Source organism: Corvus cornix, chromosome 5, assembly GCF_000738735.6.
Source record: "Corvus cornix cornix isolate S_Up_H32 chromosome 5, ASM73873v5, whole genome shotgun sequence".
NCBI lineage: Eukaryota > Metazoa > Chordata > Aves > Passeriformes > Corvidae > Corvus > Corvus cornix.
This window is the reverse complement of record NC_046335.1, coordinates 33,487,501-33,506,877: the sequence shown is the minus strand read 5'-3', so window position 1 is coordinate 33,506,877 and position 19,377 is coordinate 33,487,501. Positions and strand designations below refer to the sequence as shown.

The 19,377-nt window shown below is 40.0% G+C and overlaps 1 protein-coding gene across 3 annotated transcripts in view; it reads right to left on the bottom strand.

The window, feature by feature from the left end:
- The window catches only part of RAD51B (RAD51 paralog B), a 423,923-nt gene that overhangs the window by 365,455 nt on the left and 39,091 nt on the right, over window positions 1–19,377 (bottom strand). For 2 of the 3 annotated variants that reach the window (XR_002273163.2, XM_020583651.2), the window contains exons 2-6: window positions 16,390–16,483; window positions 15,468–15,581; window positions 12,408–12,524; window positions 6,810–6,946; window positions 634–753 (exon numbers count right to left, since the gene is read on the bottom strand). Coding sequence is in view for 2 of the 3 variants with exons in the window: in XM_020583651.2 (XP_020439240.2) it covers window positions 634–753; window positions 6,810–6,946; window positions 12,408–12,524; window positions 15,468–15,581; window positions 16,390–16,473 (572 nt within the window). In the remaining variant the exon portion in view is untranslated. Of the gene's footprint in view, window positions 1–633; window positions 754–6,809; window positions 6,947–12,407; window positions 12,525–15,467; window positions 15,582–16,389; window positions 16,484–17,381; window positions 17,522–19,377 lie in introns of those variants that run through there. The other variant, XM_010390711.3, reaches the window with a different exon arrangement.

The following is a 19,377-nucleotide window of genomic DNA, read 5'->3' as shown; positions in this document are numbered from 1 at the left end:
ATGTTTCTTTAATATGCTACTAGCTGTTCACTGATAAAGCTGTATTAGAAAGAAACTATTCTTATAATAATTCTCCCACTAACATAAAACACACAACATGATGCTAAAATGTAACTTAATTAATTTTCATTGTGACATTTGTTCACAAATCAACATAAGGTAACAACATGACAATACAACACTGCCAACAATAGCACTCAGGCTGGTGATCGTTAAACAACTCCTCCCTTCCACTGCTGGAGGAGTCCCCATCTTCCTGGAAGTAAACTGCTTTGGAGGAACAAACTCTATTTCATGGAAAATGTAACTCTTATAGTATGGTCTCTCCACAATCCAAGAGAATATCTGTATCTTGAACATTCCCCTTCAAAGACTTAGAAGGATCAGATAACATAGAAATTGTCTATCAGAAATTAAAAAACATCAAGTGGAATAGTCACATGTTATGAAATGAAAAGAGCAATGTCAATCTTTCTGTTACTTTGTTAGACACCATGCTGGTATCCACATGAAAAGGTCTCAAATAAATTAATTACTCTTTACAAAACCTTGATATACAAAAATATTGATATAGAAAATCCAGTCAAAATTGTGGGTTTTTTGCTTTTTTTTTTAAACTATGGAAAAGAATACCTCTTCAGTACACTGCAGCAGGTCAGCTCTCGGTACAGGTGGATGCTACGGGTCATGCAGAACAGCTTTTCATCCGAGTCAAAATAAGCAGGGAATCTGTTTGCTGCTATCTCAATCAATCTATTAAAACAAACAAACAAGCAAACAAAAACCACCCAAAAAACAAAAGGCATAATACTGCACAAAGAATAATACAGGCTCATAAGGCACCAAGCATTCAGAAAGCCAATACAGCAAACCTCTGAGCCATAAGCAGATACCAACTAAGACTGGAAACCTTTTTAAAAGGAAAAGCATACTTTATCAGTCAGACTGAAACAGAGGAAGTCAGAACAGTTAGGGTCTCTTTCCAGTGATGCTGAGTCCATGGCACACTAGGGAAAGACATCACGTGTCCATATGCAAAGAAAGGGCCTATCTCCTCTAGAAGGAAACTGCAAAGTTTAGTTACTGAATAAGTTCTTCAACTTTTATACCAGAGGTTCTACTCAATGACCAAGCATTTTCCTATTCTAATTATTTTATCTAAATATTAACTTCATTTCAACAAAAGTACTCTCCAGTTCTAACCATCTTACTTTTCACCTTTATCTTGCAGTGAAATCATAAAGTTGGCTTTGTGTGACCACAGAAATTTAACAAACTGCTAAGAAGCAGAAGAACCATTAGAAGACCCAACGAACATGGAAGCAGGACTGCAAAGAACAGAGCCCAGCTCAACTGCAAATATTTATGCATGCAGTACACGTATGGAAAATATGCCTGACAAAGTAAAAATCTTTTCACAGATAATCTCCTTAAAAACATGAACAATGTCATTTAGATGGGAGACTTCCACCATAACCATTTCTGGTTTATATGACCTATTTATGAAAAGGGCTTGTAAAATCTTATTAAAATACACTTGTTAGAACGCAACAAAAAAACCAAAAAAGTAAACACCATTGTGTCAGAAGGTGACTGAGGCTCCAGCTGCCAAGGCATCTACAACTGAGCATGCATTCATTCAGATACCACAGCTCGAAACAGCAAGACATGATGTAACTAAAAGACTGAACAGTTTAAGCGGCTCCTTTACTGATAGAACTGAATGCAGGCTTCCATGAATAAATGTTCTCCACTATCTTATTAGCAAATTCATAACCCTTCAAAACCTTGAATTACAATTGCTAAGCATACCACTACTTATTATCAGAGTAGACCAAGGAAGTATATCAGATAACAGGTGATAACACCAAAAGAAGCCAGAGGAAACTGGATATTTATTATTTGTTGTCAAAATACGTTCATATTCACAAATTATGACTTTGAAAAAATCTCTCATACAGATGTAAAACTAAACAGTTTTCAGTTAAATTATATTTTTTACGTAAAATCATTGAGGAAACTAAATGGTATGCATTTTAGAAATGCTGACTGCCTATAAACTCCTCAGAAATCACTTGAAAGAAGTTCCACTCCTCTGACCACCAGACAATTTCACCTAGATCCTTAAAGAGACAATCCAAGAACTTCACTTTGAAACTTGTAGTTACAATCTGTACACAGAAATTTTTTCCACAATGAAGATTTTATTTTTTAGTAACAAAAAATACTTAATTGTTTGTATTTTAAACAGACACATCCTACCACCTATAGCTTGAGAAGAGTGGCATCTAGTGGATTATACTTGTGGGCACAACTTGGTAGTTATCTCAATGCTTTTGATTTAGGCCCATTTCATTAAAACACAAAGTTAAAGCCATTTTAGGGAAAACAAAATTAAAATCAGTTTTATTTGGTTCAAAAATAGAAATACTGAGCTTGAATGTCAATATACCTACCCTGAGCAAACCATTTCAATAGCCTGAATCTCCTTCATTAGGTACATCACTTATCACATCTAAACTTGTCCAGCAGAATTTCCAGAGACAGAATTTTGTCTGCTCACCTGTACAATTAATCATGTAGACTATTAGGGCAATGGTGAGCTGCTGTCATAGGTTAGCAAGCACAGTCCCGGAAGGGATGTCCTTGCTGAGGGGTGCTTACAGTTTCCTCTGGGACCTGATAGAACCTATCAGCTGGCCAGTTTGAATATGGACAATTCTTTAAGCCACTTAAAGTTGTGACCACCTCTGTGATCCACATTTAAGAATAGACAAACTCCCCCCCAAGCTCTCTCTCGTTTCCGCTGCTGGGACAGGTGGCTGCGGGCCCCGTGTGGGGGCCAGAGGGCCACGGCCATCCTGAAGCCATGGACCTGTTCCAGCCGTGGAACCCCCCCCCCCCCCACTGCCTTGCCGTGGGCAGCCGGAGCGGCTCAGCTCTCCCCCCTCTCCACTGCGATAAGAAACATTCAACATTCCAGCTGCAAAGCTGCAAGGCCGAGGTGAGATTAACCCTTTTATTGCTGTGAAGAGCTGAAAACCTGAGGGAAGAGAGAGAGGAGATGCTTAAAGCTGAAATTCTGTTGTGAATATCAGAGTATCCCGTTGTAATTTCATGAAGATATGGGGGGTGGAGTGTTCAACTCGTGAGCAAAAGCACCTGCGCTGAGATAGGCAGATGCTGACGCAGCTGTAATTTCATGAGAAGTTTGGACAGGGAGAGATGGACCAGATGAGGACTTTTGCTCCAAACGGGAAAGGAGAAAACCTCAGTCCCTAGAGATGGACCAGATGAGGACTTTTGCTCCAAATGGGAAAGGAGAAACCTCAGTCCCTAGAGATGCTCCCAGAGATAGTCCTAACGATGAAGATGAGGAAGACCCTTTGCTCCCAGGGAAGGAGAAGGGCCTCTGTTTTTGTTTCTGAACGGTTCAACCTTAAAATTGTACCCCAAAAAACTTCAAGAGTGGACCCTCGAAAGCAGTTGCGGGAAAAGCTGCAAGTCGGCGGAAGGGACTCACACGCAGGCAGAGAGACTCCTCTTCCTAAACGGACTGAACAATATTTGGAAGTGGGCGGCTGTCTCGTTGTGATAATGTTTTCATAGCACAAGCAAGATGAGACTTCTCTTTCTAAATGGACTGAACAAGGTTATTATGGAAGTGGTAAACAGACTGAACATCTCAAGGGTTGTCTTTTCACATTGTCAGTGGGAGAAGGGAGGAAGGTGGGGGAAGGAGGAGAGTTCTGAAGGTGGTATAATTTTTTTTCCTTCTTTTAGGTCTGTTAATAAACTTCTTTATATTCTTTCAAGTTTGGTGCCTGCTTTGCATTTCTCCTAATTCTTATCTCACAGAAGATAAACAGTAATGAGTATTTTCAACCAAACCACTACACTAAACTGGTGTTTCCGCCCGGTTACAAACCCAACCCGCTACAGCTGCCATTAAATAGCCTGCATGAAACGAGATGCCACTGTGCTTTCTTACAGCCATGCATATCACAAAGAACATCATTATACACACTGACCTAAAACGACATGTTGAGATTGAAGCACTATTTACAGAGCTCCATGCAGGCTAAAGTTCTTTAATATTTAAATGCCTTTTGTCATGATGAGATCAAAAATTGCACAGAACATGTTTTCTCCAATCAGGACAGAAGCCCATGGGATAGATAAATCTGTTTTTTCTCAGCTTTGGTACACAGAAATCTGTATCTAGTGTTTTTCACCAGCAGTATGACTAGTGACAAAAGCCAACTTAAATTCTTTTCAGACTTTCTGAAAAAGTCTAGTAAGTTTTCAGTTAATAGCTGGTTACTATATAACTGATTACAACAATTTTGATTTCCAGACTTACGATGGCCCTTTCCATCTACCAGTCCTACTGTCCATGTTCTGGTGAAGTGGAATGACAGACACCACTTGCACTTCTACAGCTTTCTCTTACACAAGGGAAAAATACATAAATTACAGAAACCCGTGGCGTATCTTACAAGACCAGCCTCAATTCTGATCACTCTTCCAAGTATTTGCTATTACACTGAACTAAACTGTCATGTTAGAGAATAACGAGACTGCGAAAGTTCATGGAATCAAAGTTCCCTTCCCTGAAGTAAGACCTGCCAGGCAGAGTTTACATCACAAGAAATAAAATTACCCAGCTTTATGCAGTATCTTTCTAGAAGCAGCACAGCATTACAGCCTGTATTGCTTAGCAACTCTCAGCCCTACAAAGCAGAAGGGATACAAACACTCTTCTCAGACTTTCTGTAGAGACTTTTGAATGTTAAATAAAAATAGTGCCAGCTAAATGTCTCTATCAAGCCCTTTAAATTAAGGTGCTATTAAATGAGTATTTGTCTTAAGTGTTGAGAGCAACAATAAAAACTACGTATCTTCTACCTGCCATCTATTAATAATACAGGATTGCAGAATCATAAGGAAAATTGGATTAGAAAGAGAACTCAGGAGATTTTGAGGCAACATTCTGTTCAAAGTAGTGCCAGCTATGAAGTCAGAACAAGTTACTTGAGTCTTTATCTAATTCACAAGTCTTCAAGGTGGCAGCACCACCTCTCTGGGCGAAGTTTTTTCACCACAAAGGCAGTTAGGAATTGCAAATCTTCTCCATGTATCAGCCCAGAAATGAAGCTCAATGTATGCCTGCTGTCTCCCAGCATACACCCCTGTGCCATCTCCTTAAGGCCTCCTCACTGGCAAGAGAAGGCCACTGTTAGATTACCCCAATGCTTTCTCCCCGCTATACTGAGCAAGACCTCGGTCTCTCCACAAATGGAAAATGCTCCAGCTCCCAAACACCTTGGGAAAAGGGGATATGCACCTCCCTGGCTCTGATGGTTCAGCTCCTTAGAAGATGCAGCATAGAAAGTATAAGGTATAGTCAGTCTGCTGGAACTGTGTTTATCATTTGCAACTGAGCAATATTAAATACGATTTAATACATAAGTAGTCTTATCCTTAATATTATTTTCACTATGTTTGCTTTCTATGTCCTATTCTATTTTCAGCAGTTTCATTTTCATGTGCATCTGCTTTCCTTTTCTTTAGCATTCATTTCTAAGTGACAAGTCTTAACGCACTCTTTAGGTCCTACTTTTTTTACTATTTACATTTCAGGGACCTGAAACAAAACTTAAGTGGTATGTAAGGAGAAAGCACCATATTTTGCAGAGCCATTGCTTGAAGCTTTTTTTCTTTAATATATTATACTTTAAACTTTTGTGAAATTACCTTGATAAAAAACAGGGTTAGAAATCCCACCTTCTCATCCATGATAACTTGAAATGAATAATCAATGGACATACATTTACTCTGATGCTCCAGATTAATGCCATGGCTATAGCTACTAAATCATTGGAAATATATGAATTATTTCAGTGAACCTCTTTCTGCCCATTTTTCTACACAAATAAGGATTAGAATACTTTACTTCTTGTCCCTCCCCAGACCCTTAATAACTTTTGAACTTGCTCATTCCAAACAACAGGGACACAGGAACTGAAATCCCAAAACCATCAAAGCCTCAAAGTTTAGCAAAGTTGGTAACTAAGCAAAGTAAATTAGAGCTACACTGCTGGATTTTTCAACAGTTAATCAGCCAGTTAACATGGGAAGAGTGGCAACCCACACATGTAACTCTCAGGCAATAAGGCACAGAGTGTCTCCTGTCCATTCAGCACTTGAACACACCAGAAGTGCACAGCCGAGCCCTTTCAGCTGCATGGGCCAAGCAGGAAATATTAGAAGAACCAGAAACATTACAGAAGTAAGGTAATATGGTACTGCATAGCTGCTAAGGACATAGGAGATGCAGAAGAGAATCAGAAATGCAGGAGGATACAAGGCCCCGTTCAACAGAAACAGGACGGAAATCTGAAGGAAAACGGGCAATGTCAAGTCCCGCTGTTCACTGGAAAACCTCCATTGCCTTTGTAGTCAAAATGCTGGGCCTTTACATGCTCTAGTTAACTTCCTGTTAACTCCACAAACCAAACTGCAAAGCAAGATTTCAGGTACAGAACTGATAGGATCATTTATAAATTTAAAATCATGCCATTCACCTTGTCATACCAGAATCTGCAACATCATACAAATTAGGAAGGTGAGCAAACCATTTTATTAAATTAATTTCATCGTCTACGGAATAGCTGCATATACCAGAGGAATGTTTAATAATTACCACCAGTATTTAAAAGTGCACAATTACTGCTCAAAAAATAATTGAAGGTTCCAAGAGAAAAGGTGCTAAGAAGTTATGTGTATTTTAGAATTTTGCATCTTACCTTTCAGCACTGAATGCAGACTCTGTGTCAATGTATATAACAGCCCCATCTAGTCCTCCCATGCTTACAGGCAGTGTAGCCAGAACACTCACCATAATACAAAACTGAGTTTTGCCACAACCTGGTGGGCTAGTTATCTGGAAAAAAAAAAAAGATTAGCAACATAACATTCATCACCATAATTCTACTCTTATTTCAGTCACATCAGCCAGTGTCCCTCCAATTCTGCTCTTCCAGTTACCAAAGGAGGAGACAGCCATGAAAAGACACAACACAGCCCACAAAGACCAACTTGCAGTTACTCTTGGATCTGTACCTTGCAGACAAACTCATCCCCTGAAGAATAAAAAGCTTTTCAGACACAGCATTATGCTTATACTTTATTTCTTTGACATCATTGTTACCTTTAAAATTTAAGGTCGCCTACTCTCCCCCTCATCTCACAAGATCTTCCCTAGAGACACCTAGCTCTCTTCCATCTGTCTCTGTGCTACCTTCTAAAATAGAGCAGAATTAGAAGATTCACAGTTGACATTGTCATCAATGGCTTTTAGAGCTGAAAACAAAGTCCAGAGCTAAAGAGCTCACAGACATAAACAACTCCTTAGGAATCATTACTACCTTGGTTAAACCAGGTCTCCTAGAAATCACAAGGATAATTGCTTATAAAGACTGAATGGTCAATATGAACCACATATATACATGACAGATTTTATCTGCCCCAGAGACTACACTGCAGTATGCAGTGTGTGGTTTTTCATTGGTGTTAACTCCCTATTACCATATTTCAACACCAACACCATGCAATGATCCAGACCAGCTCCCCAGTTCTAAGCTTCCACCTGCGCTCACTGAAAGTCCCTGTGGTGAAGCAGCATTCAAAGAGAGCAGACTCAGCTCAAATGAAAAGGTTCCAGTGTGAAGAGAAAAACCACCAGGATCCAAAGAACACATTGTTTGATGAGATCACCAGTTTCTAAGAGCAGTATTTTTCTCCTAGAGATGGCAGTCTGCTGTTCTTTATCCACTGCAGATCTTCCAGAGATTGTATCTGAATGCTGGGCTCTGTGTTCAGATAATTGTAAGTTCATTACTACTACAGAGGGTCTTTAAATACAATATCGCATTGTCACCACTTCTGGGAAGGAATATGATGAAATCTTAAATAGTAAGAGGGCCAAAAAACAGCAAAACCAAAGTGACTTTAGGCAGTAAAAACACAGTGATGGGTTCATTCTGATGCCAGTAGCAACAAACAAATAATGCAAGGTGTAAAAGCAAGTCTCTCCAGGGAGGTTGAACTGTAAAACAAAGCATGCCTTCTCAAAACACCTACTACTGCCAGAACAAAAGCCTAAATACAGAGCTGTTGTTTTAAATTTAAAAAGAAACTTTACAACAGACACTCAAAATCAAACTGATTTTTGAGACTACATGCACAGTAGTTTGGTTTCAAGCAGAAACACTCTTCCACTGCAAGATATTACAGTATTTCTATGGGGTTTTTTTTAAGCAGCAGCAGCATGACTTGAAGCACAGAGGGAAATGTTGAAGGATCACATTAGCTACAGTTAAAGTTGGTTAAAATCCTTTTAATCACTTTTGTCTTTAAACAAGGCCTGAAAGCCAAGCCATATCAATCAATCTACTTGAAGCTTTAATGCAAGAGAAGCATTAGATGATTTTTGTTTAGAAGCACACACTGCATTTAGTGAATTACAGATCAGGAATCAGTCATATTTATGCAATTATCTGTTCCCCAGCCAGTGTACATAAATTACAAACTATCATATCAGCAATAGCTGCTACAATTTAATATGAACCCAAAGCATACATAAAAAGTGCAGAGGCAATACACATTCCTTAGACTGTGATAGCCAATGAATCTCACCAGTTGTTTCTTGTTAAAAAGAAGACTTGAAATGAATGAGGCAAGGATATCAATCCAGACTGTTAAATTAAAATGTTTGGACAACTGTGAGGATAATTCATAAAAACATTTGTAGTTTTAGCCTTGCCTGGGAGTTGCACTGGAACCAACATCCATTTCAGTGGCTGATACAGAAGCTAATTCAGCAGAGATGCTATAAAAATGTCCAAGGATATGAGCATCATATCAGAAAATGAGGGAACCTTGCAGTACGACCCAGCACAAGGAAGCAAGCCAGTGGAGCAAGAAAGTATTTCTATTCCCAAAGACAATACTTCATGTTTAATTCGCAGTCCTTTAAAGCGCCTTAAAACAGGCTTTTAAATAATCCACAGTGAACAATTTTATAAAACTACATTTTATTGTAGCTAGCACTGTTTCAGCAAGTGTTTAGAACAACAGAATCCTACTTGAAATCCCTCTAATAAATGTAAATTGAATGTCAGCAAAAAGTTTTTTTGGTTTGTTTTACTCTAAATTTGCTCTGAAAAAAAAATCACCTAGATAGAAACATGAAGACTCCAACAGTTTTTAAAAGTATATTTTATTAGGCAGAGATAAATTATTTTTCAATGAGTTATGTATTATTTTCTCTGGCACACCTGTAGGGTTTGGATGAAATCACAACGAGCTAATTCTTCTTCATCTACCAGAAGATTAAACTCTTCAATATTCAAAAAAAGTAACTATTTTAATTTTTCATCATGAAACTTGGCCAAAAGCTCTGACCACAGAATTTCAGCTATGATTTAGTCTCCGACTTAAAACCTAATAGTGGCTTGGAAAAAGAATGATCTGAGACAGTGTAATGCAAATCAAATCCCTCTGGCACTCAAAAAGCAAGAAGTCTTGGCTGTAGAAGATACCACCACAAATCTTAATCCCTCTGATAAGGTACTCAAATTCCAAGTTTCCAGCCACCCTCACTGCTGGCTAAAGTAACAGAAAGACAATGATTTAGCCATACCAATAAGGAAGTAAATGCTGAATCCAGCATACTTTTGAAGAGAACTTCTCTCAGACTTAAAATATCTGTCTAATTCAAAAATACTAGAAGACAATCTACTTGTCAGCTATGCTCCAATGAATTGCAAAAAAGCAAATTAAAGTTGTTAAATCCTAAAATCACTAGAATCCAAAAAAAGAAAAGAAAAAGACCTGAAAACGTTCACAAGCTGCAGTAGAGCATAAAAGCAGCAGAAGCACAGCATCAAAGCAGCGGCAGCAGGCACTTGATAGCTTTCTACTAAAATTTCATTTAATAATCCTGATGAACACTCAGAGTGCTGCCAACCTTTTAAACTACTTCAGATCTCAAGACACTTGCAAAAATGCTTTTAAAAATCCCAAGAACCAGGCTTTAAAAGAAAAAAAAACCAGTTTCTGTATAGTTAATGGTTATCTGCCTTTACATTTGCTGAGAAACCCCTAATAGGTGCTGTAATTGCTCTCCACACTGAGTATCTAAAAGGCAAATAAAAAGCAATACACTATTTTATTTTTTCTCAGACACATCTTAACTTTTGAGTTATTCATCAAATTTCTGGATCCTACCTAGTTATCTCTACAATATTTCTGAGTAAATAGTTATGTATCAGTCATCAACCAAGCTCAAGGTGGAAGGACGCAGTGCTTGCAGTTCTGGTCTCATCCACTACGTGTTTTGCACAGATGTCAACATCTCCCTCCCTCCCTTGGTGAGATCCCCCACTGTAGAGAACTGCACCAGGCAGGTCTTCTCATTTTTAACCAAAATATCTTAGAATAAAAAAAAATTCACATTGAAATGCTTTTTTTTAGAAGAAAAATTAAAAGCATAATTTTACCTTTCCTGGTGCTGTGCTTTTCATTTACATTCAGATAAAAGTTTGGCCTGTCTTTGAATATGTACATTCCCCCCCAACTAACTTTAAATACAATGGTACATAGGGAGCATGACTATTCTTAAAGTACAGTTTATCAACAGTTACTGATGTTTTCTTATATTTAAAGAGCTAAATATTTTAGGAAATCACTGGGGGGGAATATTAAAATTGAGTATTGTGATAATTAACCAGGTTAAGAGGTAGTACAAAACATGTAGCTCTGGAAAATTAAGCACTTACATTAACTTCCTGTAGAGCATTATTTTATATCATCTCAGGAGAATTACATTTGACATCCATAGTTTGAGATCAACTGCTTGCAGAGCTTACTTTTAAACAAAACTTAGCCAACATAAAGCTTAAAGGTCAACTAAACTCCCCGAAAACTCCCAGCATGTTAACCACTGTTTTTCCCCAGATCTCCCTCTGGAGCAATGCCAAGAACATGGCAATCAGCAAGCCTGAATTCTATTACTGCTCTAGAGCCATTCTACCTGGTCTTCAGGCAAGAACACATCAAACAGACTGCACTGATTGCTGAGTGACAGCTCCATTTAGGATTAAGAACAGACAAATATTTATGACACTGTTATCAGCAGCCTTGTAAATTAACTGTGTGGCTCTTAGAATCCAAAAGGATCACATTCACTTGGTTTTTTTAGCAGAAAAAAAAATTCATATTCAGTATTTCAAATATTTGGGCACCACTCCTGAGCCAGCCACAAGATCAAGGACAAATCATCCTATCACAGAAAAGACACATCTCTATTCTACTTCTTTCTCCTGCCTCTGCAGCAGTCCACTTCGGCTAAAGAAGCACAATTCAGAAGTTTAAGCAACATAGGCATGTGAACAGCCATTCTCTGACTCCAGTGAGGAATGGTTAGTGGACCACACAGAATTCCTGGAAAGCTACATTGTAGCTGTAAGCATGCATCATCTCTTTTCAAACATGGACTGTGCTATTTCATCAGCTGACCACATGAACCACAATCCATAAGAAAAGACAAGTCCAGCCACTGCTTTGCTGATAAAGAAAATATTTTTAGGAACCAAAAGCTCATCTCCTGCTAAGGCACTATGCTCAACAGCAGCAGAGGTACAATCTCAGGACCACACATATCACTACTACATATACTTCCTACTATATAGGAACAGCTCTTCTTCAAAGAAACAGAATATAGCAAGTTGTTTCTCCCAGAATTTAAAGACTTGTGGTATTCACCTTAAGTTCTTCTGCTCCAAATTTCTTATAATAAATTGACAACAAAGCTAGGTCTAGATATGAAGAAAATATTAATTCTGACAGATCAATTTAAGTTCATGGATGCATTCTTAAACATTTTTATGGTAACCTGTATGGTGTGTATTCCATTGTCCACAAAAAGAAATACTCAGAATCTTTAAAAAATAATAGCCCCTCATTACATAAGAGATCCTAGAGCAGAAACTGTTTAGTCTCAACTCAGTGTTGCTTGAACTCTAGCATGTTTTAAATCACCGTTAGATTTCATAAGTCATTTCTATCATAGATCAAAATCAATCTACCTTGATTATAGGGTGCAAAAAACAAAAGTATTTTCTTCATAGTAAGATTTTCATCATGTCTCATTTTTATTCCTCTGCTGTGACAATTTGCCACAGTAGACAAAGAAAAGCACTTGGCAAGGACTGTTCTCATTCAAAAATTTTTGTGTATTTTATAGTGTTTGAAGCACCTGACACAAGACAGTCCAACGTATCTGTGACTTTTGACTTCTAGGTAGAATGCTCAACTAAAGTAAAATATATTAAACAATTTACCTCTGTGAGGGATCCACAAGGCACTCCACCATGCAAGACTTTATCCAAACTATGGAGCGTGGTAGATAAAAAAGCTGAAGAAGGATTGACACACTTCCTTAGTTTCATTTCATAAGCCTACAAAAAGAGGGAAAAATAGCAAAAGAAAACAAGCAAATCAGAAATTTTTTTAATGGAAATAGGAAAATCGTATTTGCTTTCAACAACCTGGTATGACTTAACACCAACAGTGAGAGAAGTATTGTTATATTCAGCTATACTCTGCTCTTAGCTCATCATCCTTCCTCATATTTATATCCCATTTATAGCTCACAGAGTAAATTTAAGTCTTTTTTTCTCCATCACCACAATATTAAATAATAAGCCTTTAATCATGACGTGACAAAAGTTGTTTCTGCTCCTATTCAACAAACTTTGTTTCCAACCTGTAAAACTCCCTGATCAATGTTCATTACCAATTTGCAACTACATGGATTAAGGGAAATGTTTCCTAAAGATTCCTGAGTCTTTGAATAAGCCTGGGTTGATATTATAGCCATTCATAATTTTCCACTTCGGTGAGGAAGATTTGTCAAGAAGACAGGACAGGTACAGAACTGAAAATGGTTGGCATTCCTAGTTCTTCAACTGACTAGACAAACTGGTCCAAGATTAGAATTCTGTGTTTTTTACAAATTATTCTCCTTTGGGAAATCAACTTAAACTAGACAAAGAAAAAATAACAAAATGAAAGAACGTATCTGGAAACACCAGAACATGTTTCTGCTAGAACTGACACTACCTTAACCACAGAGCATCCTGAACATGAGAAGTTTGATTTTTAGGAGAAACAGCCCAAGACCTATAAACAGAGTTGCTCTATAGTACAGAGTTCCCAGAGGTTTCAGGCTCCTGGCCCAACAACAGAGATTTGAGAGATTCTTGAAGCCCTGTTACAGCATACCACCATAACCTGCCATGACTGACCACTCCAGAAAATCAGATTTCTCTATGCCTGAGAGAAATGCAGGCATCAGATTCATTCCAGTGTTAAGACACTCTGCTGGGAATACAATGTACTATGGAAGCACCTCCAGAGAAATCATTGATAACTAAGGAAATAACCACACCATTGAATCCCAGATGTTTCAGTCTGTATTTGTTGGGACAACAAGCCAGCAAAACAGCTTTCAAGACACACAACAGGCCATTATAACCAAGGGCATGTACCTCACTCAAAAGGGAGAGGAGTTTGCAAACTTTAAGAGTGAACACATGAACTAATGTAGAAGGATTTGGAACATTTTAATTTAATCACTTCTTCATTTAACCTCTGATAGGACTTAAACCTTGTAAACTGCAAATAAACACTGTAGACCATGGAAAGAATATTCTATTCTTTCTTTCCTGCTTTACATGGTCTCTAAAATTTTACCCAGCATTTTCTGGATTTAGCCCACAAAATTAAAGTTGAACAAGACTGTCTTTCACTAAAAAAATTCAATCCTTAAAGCAAGAGTCAATGAAAAATTATAACATCCGTAGACGAGCTTTTCCAATCACACCCTCTGTTAGTTTCTAAAGATTTTCTTATTTCTTCCCATTTCAGGGATTTAGTTTTAAATTTATCTTCCAGCCACTGGATCTTGCTCAGCTTTTTGTTCACCTAGATTCTAGAAGGTCTCTAACATGATTATCTTTTTCTACTCAGTTTACAATGTGATCAAGTCACCTCTAAACTAACTTCCTCTCTGATGAGCTCAGTAGTCCTCACTCTGTACTTCATAATGGAAAGCAAGTTTTCCAGAAATTGGGGCTTTAATGTGTATTCTGGCATACTCTCAAATTTTGCTTCCAATGTTATATCTGGACAGTATCTTCCCCTTATTTATACCTCTTATTATTTAATTTATTTAGATGGGTTTTTTACTCAAAGGTATTGTCAAACCTTCTTGCTACATTGGTCTTGATGCTACATCACTCACTCAGACATGAAGTCCATTTGGTATCCTGTGTTTGCAAAGATTAAATTCACATCCCTTAAAAACAGCTAACATCTGTTTCTGGAAGCACAGCTCTGTATTGCAGGCACTTACACAGCTGATCACCTGTCAGCTCACTCTCTATTAACAGACCTTGACCACTGTTGGCTGATAAACTTCAGCATTCGCCAGGCTTCTCAGCAAAGAAACTTGATTGAATAGAGAAGAGTGGATGACAGGCAAAAGCAAATTCTAGAACTCTGTTTAAACTTCCATTTCTCTCCAATTTATTAATTAGTAACAGTTACTGGTGAAAAACTAGTAATTAGCTAGCTTTAAATACATTCAGTACAAGTTATTAATTCTTCTGTTACTAACTTTATTGCAGCATATTAGTGAATTTAAAGTTTCACAGAATTACTGCTACAATTACTACGCCAATTACACATAATAAACTTTGACATGGATTATTTTTGTCAGGAATAAAAAGGGTTTGCATTGAATGGGGTCAGAACTGTGTGTATCCTCTCTGTTCTAAAAGACATTTTCACGTGAATTCAAAAAAGATAAGAAAATGCCGCCACTGCATTGCAGCTAACGCGTTTCGTTCTTGCACCCTCCCCAGTTAGGCTACTGTAGCCTAAGGCTACACTACAGCTCATTTACATGGGTGGAAAAAGTCCTCAAGAAATTATTTTCAGGATCACTTCACTTCTTGGCACCACTTCTATACCTAAACCAAATTTATACCAGAATTCTTATTATTTTCTTGGACTAAACAAAATTTTTATTTTTTTAGTTGCAGGAGCCAAACTAGAAGCAATTTTACATGCTAGATTGCCAGAGAGTATGACTTATTTCCCTACTGCACTTGGAACTGATGCTGCAAGCCTGAACAATCTCATGGGGCTATAATACCTAATAAATGTAACTGCATCAACCTAAAGTACATCAGAGACCTACGTTTAGAAATAAAAACTTTATGTTCTTGCGCAATAAAACTGAGACACCACAAGCCTCCCAGCTAAAAAGATGAGCAACAGTGTTCAGCTTTTTCCCAGATATTGTATCAAAACAGTATCAACACAAGCATACTTACTGTCTGCATTTTGGGAGCACAAGCTCGGCTGACCTTACAAAGAAGCTTCTGCACCTCATAGAAGCTCTGTCCCGTCACTTTCATTAGCTCCAAGAGGGAAAGACATAAGAAGTCCTGAAAGATTATAGAGCAGTTCAGAGAGCTCAACCTACAAATCCAGGCTGGGGACTAAACTGATGTAATCTGTACAAAACTAGTACATATTCCACAGATTTACCAACGCTCCCTTCAGATACTCATAGCCATGGACAACGTCCCCTCTCAGTCATCTCTTCTCCGGGCTGAACAGACCCAGCTCCCTCAGCCCTTCCTTGTAAGAGAGATGTTCCAGTCCCCTCTTCATCTTCATAGCCCTCCACTCAACCTGCTCCAGGATCTCCCTGTCTCTCTTGTACTGATAAGCCCAGAACTGGACACAGCACTCCAGGTCAGGCCTCACCAGGGCTGAGTAGAAGGACAGGATCACCTCCCTCAACCTCCTGGCAATGCCCTTCCTAATGCAGCTCAGGATCCCATTGCCCTTCTTGGCCACAAGGGCACTGCTGGCTCATGGACAGTTTGTTGTCCGCCTGCACCCCCAGGTCCTTCTCTGCAGAGCTGCTTCTGCAACTTCCCTACCTCCACACGGACAGCAAGTACATAAAAGTTTAAATGTTTTAGTTAGGCATCTATCATTTTGAAGCTCTATTTTTACAAGGCAGCAGGCCAGATAGAGTCTGAAATGCCCCCTCTACTTTATAGAAAGTAAAGCTGCCTGTTTAATTAAACTACCAAAAAGTGAATTTGACATGCATTAAAACAACACAGACACACACACCAAAAAAAAAAAAAAAAAAAAAAAAAAAAGAAAGCCACACCAAAACCACCAAACCAAATCAAACCACAAAAAACCCACCCCCCACAAAAAAAATAACCCTTTCACCTGACAGGTAGTGATCTGATAGCGACTCAGCCTTTCACACATCTCCTGAGACAACTGTGCTCTTCTTAGTTTCTTAGCAGCCATGCTTCCCAATCTACAGGGCAAACAAAAAAATCTTTGAAAGAGGATTTGAATATGACTGTGTGGACGATTCCACTAACTCCTTGCTAAAGAACAGGGAGGTGTGCACATACACATAATGTAATGTGATATAGATTTCCCATGTAAGCCTGTGTCACATTAAATTACGTTACCAGTCTGAATGCAGTTTCGTTAAATTACATCTCCTCATATTTGACCATGTATGCGAACATACCAGTAAGAACGGAAATGTCAGCAATGTCTATAGGACAGATGTTTCAGGGACTTAAGAGAGCTGGAAATTACACAGTCATGAGCTGAACAAGAACTCAAGCTACACTGCACTGGCAAGAAATAATTATCTTTGGATGCCTGAACATGAATTGTAGAGCAATCACAGTGAGCATTCAGCCCTAGAACATACACTGCTAGAATACAACACTCAGTTTTGGTGACCCACTGACATTGAGTTCTACTGAACAAAACGCCACGGGATGCTGTCCAGCCCAGTACAACCGAAAGCGCACACACACATACGCTTGACCGTGTCGCTGTTTCACACATACTATTTAGGCAACATTCCTAGCATTAATTCATACGGACATGTAGGCAAAACAAAGGTTTTTATAATGTAGCAAGTGCAAATATTGCAAACGTTTGCCATAACACAATTGCTACAACTTTGCAGATGCACAGGCCTTCACATCTTCACAAGATGGAAACTTTATTGCCCACTCTACAAAATTCTCCTTAAACAGGAAGAGACCCCAAAGTTTCAGGCTCCCTCCGCCGCACCAGGCCGGGTCACAGGGATGCGCCTGCAGCCGGAGACGCAGCCCGGCCCCCTCTCGCCCCGGCAGCGAAAAACCGCGGGAACCAGAAAACCCGCTCCCGCCGCAAACCAGCCTCACCCCACGGCTCGGGGGTCTCCCGCGGCAAACCAGCCCCGGCCCCGCGGGTCTCCGGCCAGCCCCAGCCGGGCCGTGCTGGACCAGCCCCGCCGCGGGAGCGACCCCGCGCAGCCGAAAACTTTTCAAAGGTTCCCCGCGGTGGGCGCGGCGGGGCGGGGCCCCCGGGCAAGGCCTGCGCTCGCGATTGGCTGTGCTGCCGCCAATCATCGTGCAGCGCTGACAGCGGCGGTGCGCGGGGCATGCCGGGAGCGGTAGTTCCCGAGAGCGGGCGCGCCTGGTATGGCGGCGGCGTTGCTCCGGGTAGTGTCCGCCTGCACTCGCTCAGTCAGGAGACTGATCTCTTTTGCCGAGACTGAGGGCCCAGTGGGGTGTTCAGTGTTCCTTTCGCCCGTGAACGTTAGCGCCTCCGAGGAGGTGGAGCCTTGCACTGGGTTCTTGTGCTGTAGTGTAGAAATTCTTTCCGTCCTCTGCACAAAAGCATCTACAAAACCCGAAAGTCCCTAGCATGGAGAGTGCCATACACGCGGTCAGTTGTTAGTAAAGAATATTGGAATTATGTGCTTGCCTTCATCTTTAGGGCTCACAGACACCTGGTCTGCTGCCAGCTCTGAGAGAAATGCCCCATCATGTGAATCACGGAATCAACTAGGTTGGAAAATAGCTCTGGGGTCATCAAGTTCAACCTATAACCGAACACCACCTTGTCACACCCTGGCACTAAGTGCTACATCTAGTCTTTCCTTAAACTAGTGCAGGGACAGTGATGCCGCCACCACCTCCCTGGGCAGCTCATTCCAATGCCCAATCACTCTTTCTGTGAAGAAATCCCTCCTAACAGCCAACCTAAACCTCCCCTGGTGCAGTTTAAGTCTATGTCCTCTTGTCCTGTTGGTTACCTGGGAGAGGAGGCCACACCCCACCTGGCTACAGTCTCTTTTCAGGTAGTTGTGGAGAATGATAAGGCCCTGACCCTCCTTTTCTCCAGGCTAAACAACCCCAGCTCCCTCAGCTGCTCCTCATTGAACTAAAGACCCTTTACCACCTCTGTTGCCGTTCTCTGGACATGCTCCAGCACCTTAATGTACTTCCTGAACTCAGGGGTTCAGAACTGGACCCAGTACTCGAGATGTGGTCTCACCAGTGCCAAATGCAGAGGAAGAATAATTTCTCTAGTCCTGCTGGCCACACTATTCCTGATACAGGGAATTTCTGAATGTAACAGGGAGAAGCAGTCATCAAACATGACTGACATGAATGTCTAGGGGGTGAGTTTTCCAACTCACTCTAAGTTATAGTAGAAAGTACTTAATACTGTGTACAAGTTATCTGCATAATCTTTACAGTACTGAAAAATAACCCAACTGAAGAAAAAATGAGCCAAATTACCTTGGACACCTAACTGAAAAACTGCACATTGGGAACTTCATGTCTGGGCTTTTGTCTATTCTGAAAAGCAAATGCCACAGTGAAGCTGCAAACTACAGAACACTTCAGCCACTCTTCCAAATGAGTGAACAGCAGAAGCAGCACGAAGCTATCATGAAATGCCCAACAACCGTAGTTTCAAAAAGAGTGAGGGAATTAGTGTTTCTGTCATACCCTGAAGGGAACTTACATGCTCAAAGAAGTCAGAGGATTTAAGAAGCTGGCCAGGGAGAAAGCAGCCCATACAAAAGCAACTCAGAGCTGTAGTGAAAAGGTAGCCGAACAGGGAGAGATGGCATGGAGGAAGAGCTCCTCCTAGTGTAGTTGGCCTTTAAAAGTTGATTTGAAAAATATGAGTCACAACTGAGAAAAGCTGTGTAAGAAAAGGGAAAAGATGTCTGTTGCTGCAGTTTAGTTTCAGTGTAAAAAGGGACATGACCATAGTATAACTTGTCATGAACTACTATTTCCTCCCCAGTACAGGGGCAGCAGAAGCCCTACCTTCCCACCAGAGTAAAAGGGAGCATTGCCTTGATGACTTTTCTTTCCTCCCACAAATGCATCACGGCTT